The sequence below is a fragment of the Haliotis asinina genome, chromosome 11 (genome assembly GCF_037392515.1).
Source record: "Haliotis asinina isolate JCU_RB_2024 chromosome 11, JCU_Hal_asi_v2, whole genome shotgun sequence".
NCBI lineage: Eukaryota > Metazoa > Mollusca > Gastropoda > Lepetellida > Haliotidae > Haliotis > Haliotis asinina.
Window position 1 is genome coordinate 43,404,143 of NC_090290.1, and position 27,146 is coordinate 43,431,288.

Below are 27,146 nucleotides of genomic sequence, written 5' to 3' on the forward strand. Positions count from 1 at the left end.
TTACACCCAATAACGTCGTTCGTCTTAAATTCTTCGCAGATGTAAACAAGAGGCTTGACACGTGTTTGTCGTTCATAATAAATATTGGGCTGTGGCTATATACACGACATCGTGTATATAATGCTCTTATATACACGACAAGACAATGTCGTGTATATAAGTCTGTTATATGCACGACGGTCCTTTTATATAATGGTGCCATTCACCCTGCAATTAACTAATTTAATATATGGTAGCATAATAATTGATACTGAAGTTTTTTTGCGTCACTACCAGTGTCGACTCAAATTTCTGTCTAAAATTTGAAGTTATGGTACAAATGCTGTGTAGATATATTTTCGGGGCTTTTTATAAGACTTTGTGAAATGAATTTAATTATTACTAATCTTGCATGCAGATATATTTTGTGCTGCGATTTTTTAAATTTATAAATAAAATCTAACACAAACTAAGTTCATTCAATATTCGTACAAGTGTTATTTTCAACATATTTGTACATGCTCATATATTCAGCATATCTGTAACAAACAATACGATATCTGCAACAAAAGATTTATTTTCCGTAAGTATTAAATGTGGTATTTTCCCTTATAGAAAGGCAATAAGCTCTGCAAGGCAGCTGGTCAGCAGTTACATATGTTTGGAGATGAAATGCTAAAAAGCAGCGGTTACCCCTGTATATGTCAGATGACAAAGTACACACCTGGTGGGAACTAAGTAATTAATTAATGAATATGTAATAAGGAATAAACCACCCTGAAACCACAATAAGCTTGTGATTGTGTATGTGAGCGTGTGATTATCCGATTGCTAATCTGTGTAAATGATTGATTGCGTGTATGCATGGGAGAGTGTATGAGTGAGGAAGAGCATTATTGTGTGCATGCGTGCGTCAACGTGGTTATAACTTCCATGTGATTGTTTTCTCTTACTTTATTGTAAAGCTGTGATATTCTGGCCATACAGCCCAAGTGCTTATATATTTAATGTATGTACATATTGTAAAAGCACGTGACACTTTAGAAAACAGTTTCTCTATATATGTCTTAGGAGAAAGGCACCGTGTCCCATGTCTGTGTTAGGAGAAAAAAATCTACAAGGCAATTTCCTTTGAGTGTGTTTGGGGACAAAACTCTACCAAACACAGGGTAAATGCGAGTGTTAAGAGATAAAACCATACTAGGCAGCTGACATCTCTAAATGTATCAGGCGATAAAACTCTACAAGGCCGCAGATGCCTCTGTTTATTTTAGGAGAAATAAGTAACCAAGGCAACGGTTACATCAACCGGGTATCAGTGTGTATTAGGAGACAAATTCTACTACGCAGCGGGTACTTGTGTGTATTAGGAGATAAACCTACAACGCAACAGGTACATGTGTGTATGAGGAGTTAAGTCTACAAGGATGCGGGTATCTGCGTGTTAGGATATATACCACCCAAGGAAGCGGGTACCCGTGAGTCTCAGGATATAAAATCTTCAAGGCAGCGGGTACCTGTGTGTATTAGGAGATAAACTCTACAACGCAGCGGGTGCATGTGTGTATTAAGAGAGAAACTCTATAACACAGAATGACAAGTATGTGACATATTTTAGTCCAAATAAGTCTTAACATGTCATGGAATACACTTATGCAATATGACAATATTATAATAGAAGACACGAATACAGTACAGGTGGGACAACAAACATATATGCGGAATGACACTCATATAGGTGGGACAACCCCTGTGCAGCTGGAAAAACACCCATGCAGGTAGAACAACACTCATACAGGTGTGACAACACCGACATAGGTAGGACAAGACCCATATAAGTGGAATGATGCTCATGCAGGTGGGACAACACTTATATAGGTGCGACACTCATACTGGTAGAATGCTCGTGCTGGTGGAATATCAGGTGGAATGACACTCATGCAAGTGGGACAGCACCGATACAGGTGCAATGACACTCATACAAGTGGAATATCACAATGGTGGAATGTCGCTCACATAGCTAGAATATCAAACAGGTGAAATGACAGTGACATGATTTCCAGTCATATAAGATTCATGACGTGTTTACGGTGTGATTTCAGTGATATCCCTACTGTATTTGAACATTTGCAAAGGTATATCGTTGTTTACACCTTCGCATATTTCAGGGTCTGCAAACGCGTCGCGATATAACAAAATTTGCGACAATATAGCCCACGATGTGCGTTTGAAAACCATCACATACAGTAGGGTTATCACTTAAATAGCACCAGCACCAAATAATAATAGAACTACATGTATGTCTACGTTCTGAGTGACAAATCTTCTGCAGTCACACATTGTATATAAAACATCCAGTCATTCACCAGTGACGAATGTAAACAAGACGGGGTTCATACTATAGAGCAAAGTGGACACATGTATCGGCCTTTCAGTTGCTCTTCAATTCCAGCACAAACGAAATGGCACCAACGGCCACAACCACCGCAGAAGACCCACTGATGTTTCTTTTGCCTTTCGGGGGGATCACTACAAAATGGTAGGTCGCAAAGAGTGTCTCGATTGTCCTTCATTTTCTCCACAAATGTAGCGGCTGCAATTCCCCTGAAGTACTCGCAGTGACACTGTCGGAATACACAACACGACATGCCAATGAGTACCGTCACAGCATTCTGAAGCATACTGACAAATAAGCAAGGTGTGTTTCAAGACTCCACTCATTTTAGTTTGCCCACTTCACAACAGAAATGTGTACTGAATTGTAGATAGACTTCTCAATGGATGTGTCAAGAGTGTTTTTATTACAGCCGATTTCTGTATTGCAGCTCTTTTTTGTTTTTGTATTTATTGTTTTTAGGAACCACTTTACCATAAGAACAAATACGCCACAGCTACTTCCATCCGCCTGTAGGCTACAGGGCACTTCTTTTTGTGTCCAGCATGCATCCCCAGGATATCGTTTTTTTTCATGAACTCCCTGTAATATATATATTTTGAAAGGTATGCATAATGTAGACACAGTAGCGTTTCACATTCAGTACATTTACGATGATATATATTTTTGTATAAAACACATAAATGATTGCTGTGGGCAAAATACCAGGAACTGGACATGACATGCCCCTAAACGTAATGTGATTTGTGCCCTGTCCACGTATTGGTTGTGTTCTACAGACTGTTCCCAAGAACATAGCCTGGTACAGATATGGCAAATGTCCGAGGCATCTATTAAGCCCAACAGCAAAACTGTGTATCTGGGTTTTTTATAATATGCATGTACAACGCATATGAGTAAAGAGGTACTCCTCTGCGGAATCACGGCACTATATTAATTTTGATTGATTAGATTAGATGATTAGTCTGGCAAATAGAAAGAATATTAGGTAAGTGGACACCTATTAAATGTAATAAACCTAAGAAAAGTTGCCTGACGACTATAGTCATCACAAATAGTTGACGAATAATTGACGAGTGACATTGGCGTAGTCGTGAGTATCGGGTACTGTTGGGTCCGTCTTGTCGAATTGAGGCTTCACTTGCAATTAAATGTCGACTTCACTCGCAATCCATCGTGGAAAAGTTAACTACCGACGTCTTCAGCCTGACCAGCATTACCCAACAAAGATAATGGCCGTTATGTCATTGTGACAGGTACATACCATATTGTGTATAGAACGGCAGTGTACAGGGAGGCAGGAACGCTCACAGATATACTTATGTCACGCTGTAAGTTGGACCATTTTAGGTGGATGTAACGGAAGAGGTCAAATTGTTAGTACTTACCGCCAGTGTGAAATGTATCTTGTAGCTCTCACTGTTGACTTTATGGAATCCAGAATACGTATATCATGCGTCCTCATATTGGCAACCATAAGTATCCAGTGGTGACTAGTGCAGATCGACAGAAGGACCTAGTGGTATTCTGCAAGTGGTACCTATATCGAAGTCAAAACTCATTACTGTCAGAGCATTTATTTATCACCTTTATATAACCTCAGGTGAATTTCATAACTGCAAAAAGTTACATGTAAAACGACGACATATGCCAGATGATACTTACCTGATTGAAAAAAAACAGAACGTTGAGCAGAAAACTGTTTCTTTTAATACACCAAGACTATGTCAAGTTATCCATTCTCCGTTAAATTGCAACATGATTTGAATGCCGATAGCGTTGACAGACATAACAAGGACAGTTCATGCTTCTCTAATTGTCATACTTAAAACAAAGTTACGTGAACGTTCTTGACATTTGAATAGATGTAATCATTTTGCTGACTCTCCAATAGTTGGAGTATAAATATCAAATCGTCCCATAGTTTTCCTAGAATGATTACACTCCCATAGTTCAAGAAGAGCCATGACCCTCCCATAATACAGCAGGATTTGCACAAAATTATGTTGTGACAAATTCCCGGACGACCTTACACCAGGGAATGCGTTTTATGTTCTCAACTGTCTTAATAAATAACAATAGATTATGTCATGGCCGGTATAACGTTTATTCTCAACTCAGAATGTCAGCGACAAGACAACACCGTCCCTCAGAACAAGTTTCAAATCACGTTCCTTTTCCGAAGCAGTGCCGTCATCACTCTTGTTGGTGGTGGTCAAAACTGGTGCGGCTGTTGGTGACGGTGCCGTGTCTGTCTCAGTAGGCTTGCTGACTGTCGATAGAGCCGCGCATGTACTTTTACTGGACTTCCTCTGAATGACACCATATACGCGGGCTTCCATCTCTGCTGAGGTCCTCTACAATAAAGGAATGAATTATAGGTTATGGAAATAGTTCCCTTGAGATTTTTCTTATGCGCACACTGAACGATTTTCATTCTTTATATTTCGGAAAAGCAAACAATACAAACAACATTCAAATGTATCAGCTAGCCATGCCTTGTAGCTTCAGATTGCCAGAGACTTGTGTCCTGTCCTCTCAGCTATCAGCTGCTTGTCTAGGCCAGAATCATAGAGACGTGTTACTGTAGTCGCCCTCAGTGAATGATTTGAATAAAATCCACCAAATCCTGCCATTTTACACAGTCGTCCGACAGTGCCTCTCAAAGGGTGCAACCTAACCGGAATATCTGCATACCACGCATCTCTTCGAATAAATTTCAGAGGCCTCAAGTAAAATGCGGTGCACTTTCCGTCTTTAGGTCTTAAAATAGGATCAATTTTCAAATGTAATTACCATAAACACACGTTTCCAAAGTGTGAAGGGAGGGAGTTTAGTTTTACGCCGCACTCAGCAATATTCCAGCTATATGGCGGCGGTCTGTAAATAATCGAGTCTGGACCAGACAATCCAGTGATCAACAACATGAGTATCGATCTGCGCAATTGGGAACCGATGACATGTGCCAACCAAGTCAGCGAGCCGGACCATCCGATCCCGTTAGTCTCTTACGACAAGCTGAGTCGCCCTTTATCGCAAGCATGGGTTTCTGAAGGCTTATTCTACCCCGGGACCTTCACGGGTCTCCAAAGAGTGAAACATAGTATAGTTAAAGTGATTAATGATACTGTCCCTTGCATAGATTTAAGCATCTCATTTTAATTATGCGTTAGTGAGTGAGTCTACTTTTACGTCGCACTCAACAATATTGTAGCGTCATGGCGGCGGTCTGTGAATAATCGAGTCTGGACAAACAAGTGATCAGTAACATGAGCAATTGGAATTAATATACGATTATGTGCGTCAAACAAGTCAGCGAACCTGAACACTCGACCCGTTAGTCGCTTCTTACTAGCAAACAAGGATAAGATGGACTGGAGCAGAAAGAGTTTTACGAGAAGCATGCGCTGTATACGGCAATGACTAAACCCATTTGGTTTGTAAAAGGTAGAGCAGATGAAACTAATTCTGCGCGTAGCTCATAAGACTCCGACGTCTATACAAACTATGAAGATATATCAGGAAGCATATTTTCCTGCCAAATCCATTGATAACTCACATGAGTGACACGTATTTTTCATAAAGCTGGACAAGGCACTAAATTCTGGGAGACGTAGACACATTTTCTTTGACACTTTCGATGTTTTAAGCCACCTCTTTTGGTTTTCGATACATCCTCCATGTATCTGAGACGTTTTGACCCATCTACACCTACTGTTATTTCGAACTGTGAGTTTGGACCCGTTCTGAGATACCTATGCTCATCGCCTTCTCTAGGAGCACAATTGAGGCCAATGAGGTACATCACTGTATCTAATAGCTGTTGCGGACTGTGCTCCCCTAAGATCTCCTTCTCCCACAACACGTCCTCCTTATCTACACTGATCACTTCAGCCTGTCTTTTCTCTATTCCAATTCCGTGTCTAGCCAGCGACTTCATTCTTGCATCTAACAAAGACCTTAATCCCTGAAAGAAGTAAGACTCGAAAAGGTTTAAATGCGTCCATTTCTTCTGAGAAAGAGAAGAGACAATTTCGTAAAGCGTATTTCCACGATATTCCTCGCCCTTCTGATTTCTGACCTCAGCTATGAAAAACATCAAGTTTTATTTAGTTCAAATTCCTTCTGAGCCAGTGGCATAATGCCAGGGTTTAAATCCATATCCTCTCTCCTACCCCTCTTACGCCGTTCTCTCACCCACACTTGATACAAACGAAGTGCCCACTTACTCTTGCTTTCAGTATTCGATGAATATGCTGAGTCGCACAATTTCTTAATGTCAAAATCTGATGCTGGCTGGCCAAACCTTGCTGAATTAAAATCTACGCTATGTTCTGGAGTTTCAGGTGTCGGGGGTTCTTTTCACGTCACTTGCGGGGGAGGGTTACAGGGCAACATATTAAAAAGGTTGGATTCAATCTCTTGGCTTGCTTTGTACAAATCAGTATCAGAACCAGAAGAAAAAGCTTCAAGATCAACCAGTTCACATTTTCCCACGTCAAAGTTAGGAAGTGCATTATAATTACAATCAGAATTTAATAACATCTCAAAATCTGAATTAACGTCAACCTCAAAAGTGTCTGTGAAACGGTGTTGTGTAACAAACACGTCGATGTCGGAATCACTCATACTGCATAGGCCTACCGCGTCCCACGATGTTCACTGATGTACGTGTCATGATGTACGTGAATATATAACCACCGCCCTCCCATAGTTGAGCACGTTTATTTGCGTGTTTGAACGACACTTTTGGTCATGGCCATGTACAGCTAGAACAGTCCTCCATTAGTTTGGCTCGTGAACCTCGCTATTATTTTCGCACGTGAAACTTGTCTCGGCCTAACGGCCTCGAACAAGCTTCACGTGCGAAAATAATAGCGAGGTTTCGGACATTCTCCTATACATAATGCCATACATTACTGTTTCTCCACATGCAATTAATACATCTAATTATAACTAAATTCATTCTTCTATTTAAAGGGATTCAGCATGAACACATTTATGGTAACAGCGTGTGCGTGCATGGTGGGCGAACTGGTTGAGGCACCAGGCTCGTGATCTAGCAAGTTTGAGGTGTCGGTATCGAGCCCAACTATACTGACGCTTTAAGTGTTGTCACAAATCCTAGTGTACAGTACACGACCCTGTACGCTTAAAAGAATACAAGAATCCGTTGGCAGATGACCAGATGATGGACAGTGAAATACGTGCAAACACTTAGTTACGGGTTCAGGAATGCGCAGTAAAATTGGACAAAGCACTGTATGCGTCCCAGCTGATATATGCTGATATATAGCAATTGTATCATTATTAATATTGTGTCAGCTCATTCTATACTTGCTTGTATCTCTATATTTTAACATGGGAGCGACGTTCGTCCATTCATGACTTGTATATTTTCATGAATAAAATATGTTTAAAGAAACAATGCAATGCGCCCGCCCCAAACCCCCAGACACAATACATATTATGAAACTGTGAAAATATAGACTTGCCACATATTCTACACTTGCATGGGTTTTCTTGGACATATTTATGTATTTTTGGGTCTGTATGACAGATTATGGATAGCTTATACGCACTACTTACCTTCTATAATCAATACTCTAGTGTCGCACAAGATACCTACTGCAGCGGATACCTTTGTATAACACCAGTTTAGGCTGCAGAAAAATAATTAAACGTTTCTCGGGCACATGTTTTTCAAACGTGACGAGGGCGGTTGGACCTTGTTTTTTAATTTTTGATAGAAAAAAAGGTGACGAGAGAGGGAAACGTTTTTATTTTTTCTCTCTCAGAAATACCGCTTGGAAAGTTTAGCACATGTTAATGAGTTGTAGATTCAGTACAACTCGTTCTTACAGACACTGATTCTTATAATGGACAAATGTATGAACGGGACGAGGCAAAGTCAAACTTATTATTTTTAAAATGACAATAAAAATTGTTACGCTCACAAATAATATTTCACTCTTTTATATAGCCTTAAAGCATCAACATGTCTGGTTCAGTGCATAACTAATGCCCAAGCTGATACCAATGGATCAGTCCAGAGGAATCAATTAGACAAACGGTTATGTTTATTCAGTATATTTATTACAAGTTCAACAGAGATATAAGAAGAAAGTAAGTAATAAATAGTAAATAATAAATATGGTACTATGTTCATCATGACCATTCGTGACATATTAAGCACAGCGTTTCCACAGAATTTACAAAACAAAATATTTGTATCTCTAGCATGTACTACTTATGGCCATTATCATTATAACTGATCGTGTACATTCTTGACACTTTAAGCACTGGATGTATATGTAAGCCTGATACAAGACCCCTTCATCTTGTGAGGAGATTTTCAAAGGTAAACATATCATGGATTTGAATGAATATTGGTGGTAATGTCTGCTTACGGTTTGGTGAAAGTGCATTAAAGTACAAGTATAAACAGTAGCACTTTCAAAATTTAATAGTGAGTACTGTTAAGGTGGAGGCATGTTCTACTTTCCAACTGAGAAATGTATTCGTGTAATATGCGTCTCTCTCTCTCTCTCTCTCTCTCTCTCTCTCTCTCTCTCTCTCTCTCTCTCTCTCTCTGCCTGATTACATTGTGGAGATCAGTTCCGTAGCCCCTACTATTGGACAATATGACGGAATATCTTGATTGGGAATAATATGTAACTGATAATTTATTTAAAAAGACATTCGAGAACCAAAAATATAATATTGCAATAATAGAATACGAGACAGGGCCCAGTTCAATGTAGCGCTTGTCCTCCGACGGCACAAGGGCTTGTAACCGGTGTACAAGCGATCTACCAATCACAGCGCGTCTTGCAAAGCGGGGAAGGAAATTATCCAGTCGTGTATATTGTACCACAATATACACGACGTCGTGTATATAGACGATTCGTAAATATTGCACAGGAACGATGTCCTTTAAATTTAATTTTTCCAACCCTTCAGATGATACCATCGATGAAACGGGTAAATACATGACTTATGCTTTTAGGTATTCATTAAATCGTGGGAGGATAAAGACTGAATTATTGCTATCATTAATTCACCGTTGTCCTGACGAATATACCTCTACCAGTCGAAACCTCCCCTAAATTCTAATTCGGATACAGCGAAAAGATTTGCCTTCACTGTGTATGTAACAATACGGCTAGAAATTGATGCATAAGTAATTATGCAAATCATAATTTCTTATTATATCCGCAGTTGAAGGATGCTCATGATTTCAATCACTTGCCTGGGGATTAGCCTCGATTATTTACAGTCTGCACGAATATTGCTGGTGTAAATTATGAGTGAATTACAGATTCGTATGCAGAAGCATGTACAATGTGAATGCCCCCCTTCCCAAACCCCCTACCCGAATTTAGGTTAAGATTGAACGCCCCTAACTCCATGCATGTCATGTACAAAATGCCATGGGCAGTGGGTATGACAATAACATATTTATGTTGACTTTTTGACTTATTTGTAGCTCATTTAGACAATTCAGCCAGCTTTGTAACTCAAGATGATTCTAAAGCTCTACCTTCACAAGAAATCTCACGGAACACAACACAGGTAATCATGGCAAGTGTGAATGACTTGTCAACAGTCTTAAATAATCACTGGTCAGCAATTCTCAATGCATTTCTGGGAGGTCAGCCTCACCAGCTTTCCTCCAACAAATATTCAAAGTGTACTTGACATGTGATTCCTCTTATGTCTATGGAGGTTGTATGTGTGGGATAATGAGGCCCTTCAGCCTTGTTGATTATGCATCATTCTACAAAACATTTTAATAAATTCCTGCGAAAAAGGGATTTGTATGACCTGGACAGCATATTCCAAAGATTGTGAATGACATGCAAATGAATTTGTACTGAAATGTTGCTTTGGAAGAATGAAGAAAATGGAAGTTATTGGCTTGAGAAAGATATCAGCATCAAGACAGAAATAGAGAAATATAGAAAGAAAATTAAGTTGTCAGTCAGTTATGTTTTTATCTGATACTGTTAAAGATCAGGGATGGCAATTTCCTGCAAATCTGCAGAAATCTGCTGATGTAATTTCAAATCAATTGATGTTGACCCACCCTGGATCCGGTTGGGGGACTGTGGCTGCCAAACCCCAAGTTGATTTTCAGCTGAAATAACTTTCACCTGTTGCCATTCCTGAGAGGTACTAGCTTCCATTATAAGTTTCATGTTTATGATTCTGGATTAGAGATAGTACGATGAAACGATGATAAAGTCATTCACAGACTTGCTCATGCTCAGATCATGACTAACGCTAGCAGTGTGTGTTTTCAGAATGTTGGTGATCTGAGCACAACTGAACACAACATATGTGGTGTTGTATTTCGAGTGATCCGTCAGCAAGATGTCAACGTCAGCAGCTCAGCTCTGCAAGTTACAACAGACTCGGATCTTGTTCCTGGAGTTTATGAAGGTAGCCATAGCTGCCAAAATATACAATTATTATCAACAAGAAAGATATCAATGTCATCAGATCAGGTTCATCAAAACTTAAGTCCATAAATGTAATAAGTTTTATTCCTGTAATAGGACCATCTCTTGTGTATCAAGAGAAGTTGAGGATCCCCCCCGTCTTTCTCAGACTATTCATGACTGAGAGATGATTGCAGTAATATCAAAGTATCGGGTTGTTAAACTCCTTTTGAATGACGTATGATCAGCTTAAGGCAGCCAGGGAATTACCCAAGTCTGTTTTGAGACCAAGGATCTCAAGTAAAACATTGGTTTTAATAAACAGGATTCCCAGGATAGTAAAATGATTTTGTTGAAGTCATGGAAGTATACATACTCAAAACCTTATTCCTACTATGAATTGACAACGGTGTTAGAACCTACACTGAAATGTCACACTCATTGCAATAAACAAGTTGAATATCGTCTGAACCTTGTTTTCCTAAATGAAGGCAGTCTGTAAATAATTAGGTCTGGACCAGACAGTCCAGTGATTGACAAAATAAGCATCGTTCTGTGCATTTTTGACACAATGACATGCATCAGCAAGTTAATGAACCTGTCATCCTGATCCTGTTAGTTACCTCTTATGACAGTCCTGACATGGATATCCATTGATCCTTTAATAACGTGAGGGAATTGGTTGTGCACAGTAACACTGATGCAAATAACGAAACATGATAATGGTGTCTCATTATTGCGGTTACAGGTGGCCTGAAGATATGGGAGTGTGGTGTAGATTTAGCAGAGTATCTCATCAATCACAACATTGATTGTAAAGGGTTACATGTGTTAGAGGTGAGAGCTAGTTAAGTTTTTGATTGGCATTTACACAAAAAGGGGACTAAAGGTTGTGTTTAAGATTAAACAGCAGCATGTCTGGATTAATGCCAGTTTTATTGTGCAGAAAAAAAAGTTTCTATTGCATGTGCATATTATTCTAAATCCACTGTCATTTTCTCTTTATCTAGGGACCATTCATAATTTATGGCGCTGGGTTGGGATGGGGAGAGTCGCTTCCGACAGAGGTTACTCCTGTCATATCTTTCTACGTAACCTTTGTTCTAGTATGGCCATATTTCCCGGTCATTGAGAAATCCCCTTGTGGCAAAAAATCGCAACAGGAATTATCTCCCTTGTTACTATCGAATCAGAACAGGCGTTAAATAGACATAGCGCCAATATGGTAGCCCCGATGGAGTTGGTTCATCAACGTGCGAAGGAAAGATTCGGTATTTCATGTTTAACTGAAAATCAGAAACTGGCACTAGAGAGTGCAGGGATCAATCGCCATCATGTGTTTGTAGATACTAAAACTGGTAGTGGCAAGTTTTCCAGATGCATTCGGAAATTACTGAGATCATGCGAATGATCACTCTTGAAACAACGTCTCTGATTGCACAACTAAATCTGAACGCCTCCAATCGCGAGTCTTGAACACTCGCACCATGAAAGGGCCGTATTAGAACAGAGGTTACATAGGAAGATATGACAGGAGTAATCGCTGTGGGAAGAGAATGGGGTAGGGGTTGATGATGATTTTTATGGAGTTGTATGTACAATGTGAATGACTATCCTCTAAAATTACAATTAATTTGATGACTACCCCCTTAAAATCATCATCACCCCTACTAGCCAAAAATTGAACATTCCTTTTGTAAAATATGTTTCAATTTATCTTCTGAATCACAAAGAGGCAGGGGTTGGTGTATAAGATTTGATGTTCATGAGATGACTGTATGGGTTTATTTCAGCTGGGATGTGGAGCAGGTCTCCCAGGGCTGACTGCTATGCACAAAGGAGCAGCGGTAGTTGACTTTCAGGATTACGTAAGTGGAGGGGGATATTGGCCCTTGGTACAGGAGTACCGATCACTGATTTTCAGTTTTTGTCACCAAGTATTGTTGTGTTTGCTGCATGCTGTTTAACTCCTGTTTCCATTGTTTGAAAAGTATATAATAAAATATGCCCAAAGCGTTCAGGTATTTTCAATGTGTGAATGATTACATTACATTAATAAACCGCTGCAGTTAATCCATTCTGGACCAGACAATCCAGTGATTATTCTGTCTATGCTGTCTAGGTTTTCTGGTGAACAGATTTCCTGTTGTTTCAGAACCCCGAAGTGGTTGAAAATATCACAATTCCAAATGTTGAACTTAACCAGTGTTCAAGCTGCAAGTGTCGATTCTTTTCTGGAGATTGGAGTTCTCTCCCCTCAACAATCTGTACTGATGATAAAGAGATGCGGTGAGTTGGTGCAGTGTTCCATTGTTTATTGTTACCAGGGTGATGGTGTTCCATTGTTTGTTGTTAGCAGGGTGATGGTGTTCTATTGTTTATTGTTACCAGGATGATGGTGTTCCATTGTTTGTTACCAGGGTGACGAAGTGCATTTGACAGGAATATGTCAGTTAAGCAGAAGTATCAAACTCTTTGTTAAATGGTTCACTGTTATGTTTCCTGGATAGATTTACTTATACTGGTGCCAAGGTTCCGGGTTAGGTGTACAGTTATGTTTATGGTTTGGTTTAGGGTGAGGGATAGGATTAGACACTCCTATATACAACAGCTTGCAGTGGTGAAAACAATGGTCCCAGTACAACAATGGTGCTTGTTTTCTTATTCATTTGTAGACAATAGTGGCCACTTGTTCATGGATGGCAATGTATATCATAAGGTGTAAGATTAAATAGAACTAGATGCGTGTAGCATTTTGGGATTGATCATCTGACTTCTAGAGTTTGAGCTGGGTGGGTAGGATGAATTAACAAAATACATATTATTTTGAAATTATCATATTTATAACCTAACATTATTAGAATCAGTTATCTGGAGGTTCTGAAAAATGCAGGTGATAACTTCTTGTATCCACTTTCAGGAGAAAACATGACTGAGCCTAACATATAATGATAATGATGATACTTACATGGCACAGAAATGCACAGTGCACAGGGAATGCCCTAGGTGTATACAAGAAATGGATGGTCAGTTGTCAGTGATTATTAAACAGATATGGGCTTTTAGGCCACATTTAATAGTAGTCAAAGAAGGGGCACATCTGAAGTGATGCAGCGTGCTTGAAGGTTCTGTCACCAAATGGCTCCATTGAGTAGGGAGGCACAGAAATTTATGTAGATAAATATTGCATGGTCTGTCTGTACTTCATGAACATTCCTGGCCTGTTTCAGGTATGACATAATCCTGACAGCAGAAACAATCTACAACACCAGGAGCTACAGCAAACTTCATCAGGCATTCCAGAAACTCCTCAAGCAGAATGGAACCATGTATCCACGAACAACTTAGTTTTGTCTTCTTTAAGGAGGGTCTGTGCTTAATTCTGGTGCCTATGGCAATGTCTAGATGCTGCATGATAATGCTTGATGTTCCGTTAACATTTGCTTGTCACCCTGTAGGTCCAGGATCAAATCCCTGTAAATGTTTGGGTGTCCAGTTTTGAAGCTGCTGAAATGGTACTTAAAGCATCCTGGAATCACAGTCTCTTACTGACACAGGTAATATCCCATTCAACCAAGATCAGTTACCCTAATGCCAAGATAATGGCAGATTTTGGATGTGGTGAAGCAACATCTTCTTTTTGTTTAAAGTGACTGGAATTTGTTTTTACTAGCCCAGTATAAATAACAGCAATTAAGCAGGTTTATGATTTTTATAATGTATAAAAGAAAATGAAAATGAAATAACATTAAGTATGAACTTGTGTTTTTAAAGTGTACAAAGTATTTAATGTATGTTATGGAATGGACGATTGTCAGAACTATAGACAAAAGCATGGAGTGAGGTAGGGTATTGAAGAGGAAATTGACTGAGGATTTTTAGCATAGTCTGAGGGGTAGTTATTGAGTTTATTGGGGACAGCCTTAAGCTCATTATGCTGGGCAGACTTTACTAAGTCCTGGTGGCCTTAAGGTTTAACTGCTGTCGTACTTAAATGTAAAGACCTGTATACTTACATGACACTTTGATTTTCATGCTTATTTTAAACGGTGCACAAGTATTTTGGACGTGTACTGTGAGGTTGATCCAGTGATTTATCAACCTTGGACATGTGATACTGTTTCGGCTTGGTGAAAATCACATGTCCAAGGTCAATAAATCATTGGATCAACTGAGCTGAAGTCAATAACTGTTTCATTATATGACAAAAGTACTGACAGTCATGAATCTTCGTGGTGTCGTGTCATCTGCCATTTTGATACAGATGGAATGTAACTCTAAACCAGCATAGTCACAGGGATGAAGCGATTCCTATCGCTTCTTTATCTAGTGTGACGCACACAGTACAGCTGGAATAGCCCAAATCTATTTTTAGCCACGAGAGGTGCTTGGATAGTTATATCTTGTGATGTAGTGTGGTTGGCATCGCTTAACATCAAAGCTGTCATGTGACCATGTGGGCCAGTCAGAAAGGTGGAAGTCTACCCGTCATTTAACTAACAAGAATGTTGTTTCACTGTATTTGCCTGAACATTGTCCAGCTACCTAGCAGCCAAGTCCACCTACTTTGGTGTTGGAGGGGGAACACGACTGTTTGAGGCATTCCTCATAAAGGAGAATGTCTTCACCAGCCAGGTGTGTCTGGAGATAAAAGCAGGTGAGAACATAATAATATCTGAATGAGTGAGTGGGTTTAGTTTTATGGCGTACTCTGCAATATTCCAACTATATGGTGTCAGTCTGTAAATAATCAAGTGTGGACCAGAAAATCAAGTGATCAACAGCATGAGCATCGATCTGCACAATTGGGACACATGTGAACCATGTCATAGAGTCTGACCACCCAATCCTGTTAGTCAACTTACGACTATCTTAACATTAAGAGACCTTTGAAAGTCTAGGCCCTGATTGTTAGTGTTAATGTATGGCACATATGGCTGTCTTATCACTATGTGAGTTTTGTGTTACCTAGGCCCTGATTTTTTGGTGAGGACTTGACTGTTTTCAGACAGCCATCATATAGCTGGAATATGGCTGAGAGTGGCTTAAAACAACAAAAAATGACAGGAAATACAATGATAGGATAAATTCAACTTTTTTTCTATTTTACACATTTAAGATTTTTACCTTTATTTTCTTTACAGGTGTGCCAAGGGAGATCTTACAGGTAACACGGAAGGCATCTTGACAAGATCCCACCATGGTTGTACATACTGTACCATACTGTACATACAGCATACACTGTACATAATGCAAATAAAGGCTCTCATAGATTAATCTGAGGACATGCATAGCCCTAATTTGCCACTCATGAAAGGGTGAGTTGGGTTTTATGCAGTTGTTTCAGCAATATCATGTTTGGGGACATCAGAAATGGGTTCCCCACATTATGAAGCTTATCATATCTCAAGTCAGCAGCCTAATGCGAAAAGAGGCAAGACAGTGGGACCAGATGATCAACCAGAAGACAAGCTCCATACTCTCAGGAGAAGCATGCATCCTGTCCAGATACTGGAGCAGCTGAGGTGTGTTCGGGTGAGACGTTCAGAGAGACCGAAAACTTCGTTTACAGTTAGTTTCTTCTCAGTTGTTGAACATAAGAGCGAGGGTGCAAAATGTGAGATAGAATAAGTATCATAAACACACAATTTATAATAAAAACTGTCAAATTAAAATCCGTGGGAAAACTGAAGCCAGGTCTTCAGTGTGACGAGCGAACACCATAACCCCTAGGCTATCCCATCACCCTGTAGTTCCTGAGAATGAAATTAAATGCCTGATTCATTGTTTGCCATTGTTGTCAGTTGTCTGCCTCTCAGCTGTATGGAATGATGTTTGGACGACCTGACAACAGATGGACAGGTCAGTCAATGTCTTGGAACATCCATTAAATGTGAGCTGAAATTGTAGATGTGATTTGAATGGACAAAGACCATTCAGTATCCTGGGGAGAGGCAGGCTGTCGAAGACAATAAGCCTACCAGTTTTTGTTCAACAATGTGTGTCAAAGTCAATGCCAAGCAATAGATTTCACAGGCAAAATTATTTTGTTGAAATTCACCACAGAATATGATAGGGTTTGGTTGTTGTTTAATGTTGCTCTCAGCAATATTCCAGCTATATGACAGCAGTGTGTAAATAATCGAGACTGGACGAGACAGTCCAGTGACAAACAGCATGGGCATCGATCTGTGCAATTTGGACACGATGACATTTCAACCAGGTAAGCAAGCCTGACCACCTCATCCTGTTAGCCTCTAATGACAAACATGAGTTAATGAAGATCAATTCTAAACCAGATCTTCATGAGTCAGCAGAATATGAAATGGCAAGTTCTTGCATCATGAAATAGTGACTTATTTTCACTACTGATGTGGAAATGATGTTTTAAGAGCTGGTATCATCCTCGGAACACTATTTTTGTTCCAATGAATGATCCTCCATCCTGACCGAGACAAATCTTGTGAGAAGAGTCAGAACCAATCCTGCACACATGAACTTTAGTTCTCCCCTCTGTAGCTACAACAATGTCCCGTGCAGTATCGATCTTGAGCTGGACTCCACCAGTAACGTCGTATGGAGAAGTAGAAGTTGATATTGTCTGTCCATCCTTTCCATCAGTAGCAGTCACGCCATCAGCATCAGATGAAGATATTGATGAACCAGTCTTAATAGATCCATCTTTCTCTATGCCAATACAAGGTAGTAAAACAGCACCTGTTGTAAAAAAGATGCAGAATTATATAGTTCGATTGTGGACCTCTGCAGCAGATGAGTCAGGGCCTGGATTTTCGAAGCTCTCTTAGCGTTAGGATAGTAATTAATGTTAATGTATGACACTTACGACTGTCTTAGCGCTAAGAGAGCTTTGAAAATCTAGGCCCAGGGCCCCGTTTCACAAAACTCTCGTAAGCCTAAGATCTTGTAACTTTTCTCACAGCATTTGCACTTATGTTACTGTATGCCAGGTACAAATGCTACAAAAAAATGTTTTGAGAACTTAAGCTTACAAGAGTTTTGTGAAAAGGGCCCCAGGATAATAAGTGTTACATGAAATACGGTGATGAGCTAAGGGTGGTCAATCTATATCAAAGTCACTACATGAGGCCTGACCAATTGTATTTCTTGTTTTACGGATTTTTGTCCTCCGCAAACACAACGGCAGGAGGGAAAAAAAAAAAATAGAATTAGCTATCAAAGCAATATTCCAGTTAAGTACTCTGAGTATTTTAATTTTGACTGTGAAGTGTATATGGTGCGAAAAATAATCTTAAAATAGAGTTTCTTGTCACTTTACATAAAAATTTTGGCCTATGAAAGCGTAGGATTTTATTTTTTGAAGGGGGAAAATTCACTTTTATTTTTTTCTAATTCTTGAAAAAATACAGCAGGTGGATCTGTAAAACAAGAAACTTGGTCTGGCCTTATACAAACGCACCAATTAAATCTCTACCCCACAATGTCATCAGATATCAATGTTTTCCCATTACGTGCAATACAAATTACTACTACAAAAAAAACCCCCAAAATACTGTGCGAGCACATGAATTACCAAAACATTTCAGCAGGCTAGTGCTGGACTGTTTGTGTTTCCTTAGACTTAATCAGGTCTTCAACTCGTCTACAACACAGAACACAATCATTGCAGCGTCTCTCACTGTCCTCGGAAACACCAAATGGGTTAATTTTGTCTCAGTAGAATGGAGATAAAAAAAACTGTATTTATCGAAAATCAAGGCTCAGACCTGTAATGGTGGCCATTTTGAAAATAAAACTCTTCCCTCACATGAATGGAAACTGTCCATCAGTCATGACTGATCTTTAATTGTAACTGAACCATTCAGTCATCTGTAATGTCATCTGAAAAACTCTGATCACACAAACCCATTAACACATCTGCCATTTTGAAAAACTAACCTTTACTAAACTTAGAGGAACAGGGCATCCATCAGTCATAACTGATCTTTAATTATCACTGAAACATACACACTCTACTGTCAAAGAATTACAGATAAGGTCCAGCTCATGTGGATACTGTAGCCAATGTATTTTTTTTGGAGTGGGTATTATGAATGTTGAGTGGGTATTTCATTTTCCATTACCCACCGTTTCAAATATGTGGGTTCTTCGGTGATTTTACTTGCCTAAGTATACATCACTGAGTAGTTTAACAGGTATAAAACCAACTTACATATATGGAAATGATTTCATAAAAATTCACTTACCCTTTATTGACGGAACAACACTAGTCATATACTAACAGTACAACTTGACAGCAATTTATGTCTTTTTCATGATGCAAGTATATTTTCATGAATATACTCTGTCCGCATATGCTTTAAACGTTTTGCATAGCTAACATTTTTAAATGTGTAATAATTGTTAATCCACAGCAATTATTTTTCAATGTGTAATTGGAAATTTTCTATACCATCGTACCTGCATCACAAAACAACTGTTCTAGGTTTGAATCAAAGCTTCAATACCGTGGTTTGTAAGTCAGAGAGAATGAGATGCAGGCTGCCATGATATATACAGCTGGAAAATTGCTGACTTGCATATTAAGAGTAATACATCACTGACCCCTCCACACACACACACACACACACACACACACACACACACCCTCCATCCCGACCCAAATACCTGTCTGGTCTGGAGGTCGGTCATAGATACCATCAACGTCAGTGAGGAACACAACATGCTTGACGGTGAACACATCACACAAAGTCTGAAACATGAAACTGACATGTGTATACACACTGCAGGAACACATTTCAACTGAAATTTAGCCAAACCTGTAGATTTCAATTCAGTAGAAGGTAATCTCCGAGTAACTCTCCATTCCTGAAAAATAATGGGGTCTTGGGCTGTTCAAAATCAGTGGGGGACACCAGAAATGGGCTTCACACACTGAACCCATGTGGGGAACTGAACTCAGGTCTTTGGGCTGATGAGCAAACACTTTAACCACTAGGCTACCCCACTGCCCCGATTGATACTTTGAGCAACAATGAACACAACCAGTGCATGATGCCACACGATCAACCAAGTCACTGTCCAGCCAGCCCTCCAATCAGCTGCCTTGTTTGACCAGCCATGGTTGCCATGGACATTTTCCAACCCCAAATCTCCACAATGAGTGAGTGAGTGAGTATAATTTTATGCTGCTCTTGGCAATAGTCCAGCTACATGACAGCTGTCTGTAAATAATCGAGTCTAGACCAGATAATCCAGTGATCAACAGCATGAGCATTGATCTGTGCAATTAGGAGCTAATGACATGTCAACCAAGTCAGCAAACCTGAACACCCAATCCCAGTTAGTCACCTCTTATGACAAGCACAGTCACCTTTTGTGGCAAGCAAGGGTTGTAGAAGGCCTATTCTTCCCCAGACCTTGACGGGGCCCAAATCTCTACAGACTTGTCCTAATTTAGAGAGTAAGTGTAGGGTAACCTTGATGATGGTATCCCCGCTGAGGATACAACCTCCGATGTTGGTGTCACGGACAGTGTCTCCATGCATGACAGGGATGAAGCCAGCATCCAGCAAATGACTCAATGTTTCTAGACCAGTTGACACCACCTTCTTATTACTTGTCACCCATGAGCTGCAGGGCTGAAACAGTTGCTTTGTCTCAGGTGGTTGTGTTCTGGTAATTGAAAATTGATTGAAAGAAGGAATAAAAATAATACTTGATTGTACAAAAAATATTTTTGACTTAATCAGAATTTTTCAATTATAATCGATAATCGTCCAGAAGTCCTACAATAATTGATTGTGGATTTGGTTTCTCATTCCCAACACTAGTTTCAGGGGGCGGTGTTCCGATGATCAAAAATAACAAAAAATCAATCGAAAGGATTGAAAATAATTCTTTATTGTAAAACAAATAATTTCGATTATAATCGATAATTGTTCAAAACAAGTCCTATTACCTATTATAATCGATTGTGGATTTGGTTTCTCATTCCCAACACTACTTTTGGGGGTGTTGTTCCAATGATTGAAAAAAATCGAAAATTGATCGAAAGAAGGAATGAAATAAATTCTCGATTGTAAAACAAATACTTTCGATTATAATCAGTAAATGTTCAACACAATTCCTCCAATAATCAAAAGTGGATTTGGTTTCTGATTCCCATCAGTTGATTTAGGGGGCAGAGGGGTAGCCCAGCAGTTAAAGCATTTGCTTGACAGGATACTATTCTTCACATTGGCATAATGTTTCAGCATTCAGAGGCTCTAAATTCCAGATTTCACCATTGTGGAATGAAACGAAACTGTTCCAGTTTGTACTTTCTGTGAATCTATTAAAACTTCTTTTCCAATTTTACATTGTTTTAATACCCAAGTTATGTCATTCTTTAGCAAAAATTGACCATGATTGATGTTCATTCAGGGATCATATTTTGACACATGTTGGACGAAACAGTTTGTCCAGCAGTAATAAAAAATCAAGTGTCTTTACACCACCTTTTACAACATTTGAAAAGATGATGACATGGGACACCAAAAATGGTTTTCGCACATTACACCCATGCTGGAACGAAATCAGGGTCTTCGGCATGATGAGCAAACACTCCACCACCAGGCTACCCAACCGCCTTAATGAAACATCAACAAACCAGGCTAGCTATTCTTGAAACGTTCGTAGCCCTACGAACTTCTTAAGCCCATACTTAACACACTGGCTATGATCAAAGTTAAGAATTTTTAGGGCTACGAGCGTTTCGAGAATAAGGGCCCAGTTTGTTTCAGTAAGCCAGACAGGTCACAAAGCTTTTATATTTAGATAGTATTTGAGACCTTTTTGAAAAGAATTTGAAAATAATATTTATTTTTTGGCCAAAATCATGTGTAAGCACGTTTTTTTTTTCAATAATGGTACCTATGTACATGAACATTGGAAACCTGGATTAACTAACTACAGTTGCCATTCTATCTCAACAGAATCAACCCTGTGTGAATAACGTGTTGCATAGCCACCCTGAAAGGGATGCTTTTCTTCATAAGTAAATTAATGGATGTACAGTTGCAACGCTGTGTTGGCCTGGGACCAGTTACCAAAGTAAATTCCACATACTCACTGAGCAGGGAACGGCAGCAATGTTGTGTTGTATCAGGCTATTGACCACAAGAGTATTCAGCTGAAACAGATGTTAAGCTGTCTGTATTTTTCCATGATCCATCTTGAAACCTGAATTTTCATTATAGCCTTTTAAGAAATCTAGCTATAATGAATAGCAAAAGAAACGCAACTGTTTTTGTTGAATCTTAAATAGAAGACATAAACATGAATGCTTACTTTTATGAGATTTCATTTCTATGTTATTTCTTGGGAAACTTGTGTTTCTTTAGCTTTTCAGTATATTTCAGTTTTCCTCACTGCTGTGAGCATTTATGCCATGATGAGATAAAAACACTACAAGCCTCCTAAACTATCATGTTAGCTATAAGCAGACTGACAGCCTTACTAACATTTGCAGCAGATTTCACTGAATAGCGGTCTTGGTGCACCACTAGATATTTATTCCTGATGATGGCTAGATGTCACAATGGGATGGGTCCAAATTTTCCACCTGGGTACACCACTCCCTAACCTGCCTGGATACCTATTATTTACACTCCTGACATCAAATTTGTAGGAAATGGCCATATATCCTTCAGCTTGGCTCAACAACATATTCAAACCAGGTGACTGCACAATTATGTCTCAGGCTTCAAAGACAATGCAACCTTTCAATCATATGGGAATAACATACTACATTGATAGAGGATACTAAACGACCTTCTGTGTAATACCATTTTTATTAAACGAGTTAATGATTTGGTATCAAACGAGCGAAAGCGAGCTTAGTATTCTGTTTATTACTCGCCAACATAACTTGACAGAAACTGCCGTGAAATTCCCTACAGAGTAAGGACTCTCAGCTTTCCGCGAGTCAAGCAAGGTCTAACAAAATTGCGACATCGGCATTGGCATTGTGATGTCACAACTTTAAACCATTTTGACCGTCATATGTCAAGTGGTATTACACTTGTGCAATATTGCCGTTAAAAATATTACACTGCAGTATCTTTCACGGGCGAGTAATAATTTAATCTAATACTCACATGATCGTAACAGGCCTGGGCACTGAGAGGGGTACCTGGATCCAACTCATTACCCTCCCCTTCCCCTCCCCCCAAACTTGTCCCAGGCATCTGAATCTCCCATCCCAGCCCTAGTCACAACATGATTAAACCATGTCAGGTATTGAACTCAGAATGTATGATGGAAGACTTACACATCAAGCATGAAGCTACCCTGAAATCACTGTCAGCAAGGTCAGTTGAGGAAGTTTGAAAGTGTTACCTTGGCAACGGATTTGTGTGTTTGACAAAAGCCCATCCTTGCAGTGTGTGCTTCCTCAGCCTCCAGAAGAACAAAGCCGGAGTTGACCTTGTACTGCTTTGCTTGATGATGGCCAAAGGATCTGTTGATACCATAGAATTTGATGAACATTTAGTTTAAAACATATAGTTGTGAGACACACAGACACACACACACCTGCCAAACAGAATAGGTCCAAATGGAGCTTAGATTAATGTCAGTTTGGGAGGAGTCTGTAACAATCAAAATTCATTTATATTTGAGTCGAATTCTGTAATGTATTCTCTGACGACTAAGAAACAGAATCTAAGATTAGTATCACATAAAAGGATAAATAAACCAGCAAAATGAATCTATGTGTTGCGGACATAAAATTTCCAGTTCTGGCATTTGATACACAGACATTCTGCAGGGCTGCAGAGGTTGACCCGGTCAGTAATATGACAATGTAAGGATGTCATCTGAGGGACAATTCCACAGTTCTGATCAACAGGAGGCATGTCCTGGGGCACACAGGAGGGCATTGAGACATATTCTGGTGAAATTCAATATGAATGTGGTCAGTCCTATTTTGGATGCTAGTGTAGAGAACATAATATGTCAAAGACTCAAGCAGATTCAAACCACGGACATACTGATTTGAAGTCGGACCCTTCTCCACATGACCAAAGAGGTTTTAGCCCCAGTCAGTAAGTTGACATGGTAAGGATATCTTGCATGATTCCATGCCCTGCTACATAAACACCCTTCTAATTTCATATTAGTTTTCATCGGTGAAGATCTGGGTTGCAGTTGATCTTCAGAACCCATGCTTGTAGCATGAGCCGACTAAAAGGATCTGGTAATCAGGTTAGCTGACTTGGTTGACATGTCATTGTATCACAGTTGTACAGATCAGTGCTCATGTTGTTGATTACTAGCGTAAAACCCAACTCACTCACTCACACTTATTTAGATTGCAAGAGACCTTTTCAACTTACAAATCCACAGAATTGTCTAGTGAATATTGAATATTGATATTTAGAAAAAATAATTTTCCAAGAGATCACTTTAAGTATGGGGTACTCATGGGCGGATCCAGGAATTTTTAAAGGGTTTGAGAGGGTTTGAACCCTCTGAACCCCCTTTGGCCCCGCAAATGCAGAAACATATATATCTTCAATGTGGTCGTAAGTCATTTTCAAAAGCCCCTGAACTTCCCCTCTCGATCAACCCATGGTGTTAAGTACCTGCACCACCGGCAGACTAAAGCAAGAATTCTGGAAGATGCATCCCTACCCTGCTCCATGTACAACTACGCAGATCATGTTTTTCTTAACACACTCTTCAATCAACAAGGCGGCTTTGTCGAGTTCTGCTTGTTTGAGAACTTCCAGTTCATTTTTGTTCGTGATTGCACTTCCACCAAGTTTGACAACAAGATCCACTTTTCTGCGTGACATCATGTGGAAGTTCTCACTACTGAAATACAACAAAAGGAAATTACAAGTAGAAAGTACCTAACAACTGTAAACAATTTGTTCCCACTGAAAATGGCCAACTGATTACCTCTGTTCCACTTGTATTCTAAGTATTCATACCTTGTTCAACCAAATTCTATATATCCTTTTGAAAGATTACATGCAGTCACCCATTTGATTAGATAAGCAAGTTAGGCCCCCTCAAAATGACAGGAAAATGAAAAGACTGCTTGATGCAAAATTAAGAAACAGTTAGTATGGTGATAACAACCAATTACTATTTGTCAATGATATTTGTTATTATTTGTTATTATTTCAACACCCCAGATCTGGACGCTTTTTGGATGCCACACTATACATAACAGCTTGGTAGAAGATACTAAAAGTAACTCATCTGTAAAATTCTTCACCATGATACCTTTCCCATTCAATAATTAAACAAGAAGACACTGTCATCAATAATAATCTGCATTACCTCCAATTTCAGTCTAAGTCACACTTGTTGCCATGGAAATGCCAAAAATATTTCATTCTGAATTCCAAAACTACCAAAAAGCACCACTACACCACTAGACCAATCTATGTGTCAAATATTGAATGGTTTTGGTGTTCTGATGCAGAAAAGATAAATGTGGATGGATTGACAGAGGCACAGATGGACGGACGGGGTGCACTTTAATACCCCCTGCAAAACGAGTTACGGGGAATAACAAAAGTCTAAACTGAGTAATTCAGATTTTACATATGGCCACCTGAGCAGCCATCTTGAAATTACCTCGGGTCAATAAACCCTATGAAGATCCAGGTTATAATTGATCTTCACTAATACATTCTTGTCATATAAGAGGTGGCTAATGGGATTGGGTGGTCAGGCCTGCCGACTTGGTTGACACATCATTGTATCTTAATGGCGTAGACTAGCTGATGCTCATGCTGTTGATCACTAGACTGTCAGGTCCAGACTCGATTATTAACAGACTGCCACCATATAGGTGGAACATTGCTGAGAGCAGTGTAGAACTTTGACCATGCCAGCAAGTAATGGCAGGAGTTAAGGGACCGCCCATAATTAATGGCATTGTGGGGTGATGATGATTTTTAAGGATAAGCATGAACACTCCTCCTCTAATGTACGTACAAGGTAACGTCCCCATGTTGACGTATACCTCTTTGATTAAAGAAAAGTGACTGTGATTATGCCTAAATCTTCAGAAAATACAACCTTGTAATCATGAAATAATAAAACATTACATTGTTTAATCACATGATCATAACGGGTCCGGGTACTGAGAAAGTTAACAGGGTCCAACTCATCACCCACCCGTCCCGGCGGTTGGCCTGTTTTCCAATAATGCTCTATCGGAACAGTGACACGTGAACGACGCAAGGTTGTTCTTGTTAGCTATAACTGGCAATGATTACTCCACACGTGAAAACTTTGCCTACAGCGCAAATTCTCAAATGATGGTGACTTTGCCGTGCACCAGTCTGTATGTAAGTCATGTTTTCAGCTGGGCAAACAGCTGACCGCTCCAGACGAACCTTTCTGGTAGGGGAAGTCCTGCGAAGGGAGGTTACTCGTGTTAGTCTCACATTCCACTGTTGACACACACGATTTGCTGAAAAAAAGATCAATTCCCCAAACTTACAAAATAGAGAAATTCACAACATATTTTTTCAAACATTAAAGTGTATAATTTGAGTTAAAGTTGTGAAAACAACAGAAAGATGAATACACACTGATACTAAAGATACAATTGAACTTAAATATTGGGCTGTGTATCAGCAAGTAAATAATTATTATATTGCAATATATTGCGATCCACGTGCCCGTATTGCGATTCGTATTGTGATATATTGGTAACTTAAAGGTGTTTGACAGTGAGTTCCACAATTTGTGCATGGCAATCATATTTTCTATATTATAGGTCCCTAAGTTTCTATATTATACAGTCAGGATTCTGATAACAGTAATCTCAAAACGAGGCTGCATAGTCAGGATTGTATTTTTCCGTTTTTATGTATAATTTATAACATAACGGTATGCCGTTGAATAAGGAAGGAAACAATTGTTGTGAATAGCAGTTTGTGAAGATTTTGATTTGAGCCATAAATATAACCTCAAAAACTGTGATATGTTCTTTACCCAATGTATATACCGGTTCTCAGAAAGGATATTGCAACAGGTATCTTTTGAAAAGCGTACTGCGATATACCGGTATTACCGCACAGTCTTACATATATATGCAGGTGTGTGTAAATGAGTGCACACACACAGACAGACAGACACACACACACACAGACAGACAGACACACACACACTCACACACACACATATATATATATATATATATACAGAGGATACTAAACGACCTTCCTTGCAATACCATTTTCATTAAACTAGTAAATGACTTGGTATCAGACGTGTGCGGAAGCAAGCAAGGTCTAGTAAAATCGCGACATCAACATTAGCATTGTGACGTCACAAAT

General features: G+C 39.4%; 2 protein-coding genes and 1 pseudogene across 6 annotated transcripts; 1 reads left to right on the plus strand and 2 right to left on the minus strand.

The window, feature by feature from the left end:
* Positions 1-4: 4 nt before the first annotated feature.
* On the plus strand, positions 5-16,607 carry LOC137256286 (histidine protein methyltransferase 1 homolog). 3 transcript variants are annotated; one of them, XM_067794031.1, is made up of 10 exons: positions 5-70; positions 9,277-9,358; positions 9,864-9,949; positions 10,681-10,819; positions 11,567-11,655; positions 12,612-12,686; positions 12,974-13,107; positions 14,049-14,147; positions 15,360-15,475; positions 15,963-16,607. In XM_067794031.1, the coding sequence occupies exons 2-10, from the start codon at positions 9,304-9,306 to the stop codon at positions 16,004-16,006; spliced, it is 837 nt and encodes a 278-aa protein (XP_067650132.1). In that variant the 5' UTR covers positions 5-70; positions 9,277-9,303; the 3' UTR covers positions 16,007-16,607. The 3 variants fall into 3 exon arrangements, with proteins under 3 accessions (XP_067650132.1, XP_067650131.1, XP_067650133.1); XM_067794030.1 differs by lacking the exon at positions 5-70 and having other exon boundaries at positions 9,203-9,358; XM_067794032.1 differs by lacking the exon at positions 5-70 and having other exon boundaries at positions 9,242-9,358; positions 10,668-10,819.
* LOC137255449 (uncharacterized protein KIAA1958-like) lies at positions 4,492-7,003 on the minus strand (annotated as a pseudogene).
* On the minus strand, positions 15,898-26,230 carry LOC137256285 (uncharacterized). 3 transcript variants are annotated; one of them, XM_067794027.1, is made up of 7 exons: positions 26,199-26,230; positions 24,475-24,657; positions 23,179-23,299; positions 21,911-21,970; positions 20,277-20,438; positions 19,465-19,549; positions 15,898-17,535 (listed from the first exon to the last, which is right to left on the minus strand). In XM_067794027.1, the coding sequence occupies exons 2-7, from the start codon at positions 24,639-24,641 to the stop codon at positions 17,219-17,221; spliced, it is 912 nt and encodes a 303-aa protein (XP_067650128.1). In that variant the 5' UTR covers positions 24,642-24,657; positions 26,199-26,230; the 3' UTR covers positions 15,898-17,218. The 3 variants fall into 3 exon arrangements, with proteins under 3 accessions (XP_067650128.1, XP_067650130.1, XP_067650129.1); XM_067794029.1 differs by having other exon boundaries at positions 26,103-26,218; XM_067794028.1 differs by having other exon boundaries at positions 25,978-26,210.
* Between the last annotated feature and the right edge of the window lie 916 nt (positions 26,231-27,146).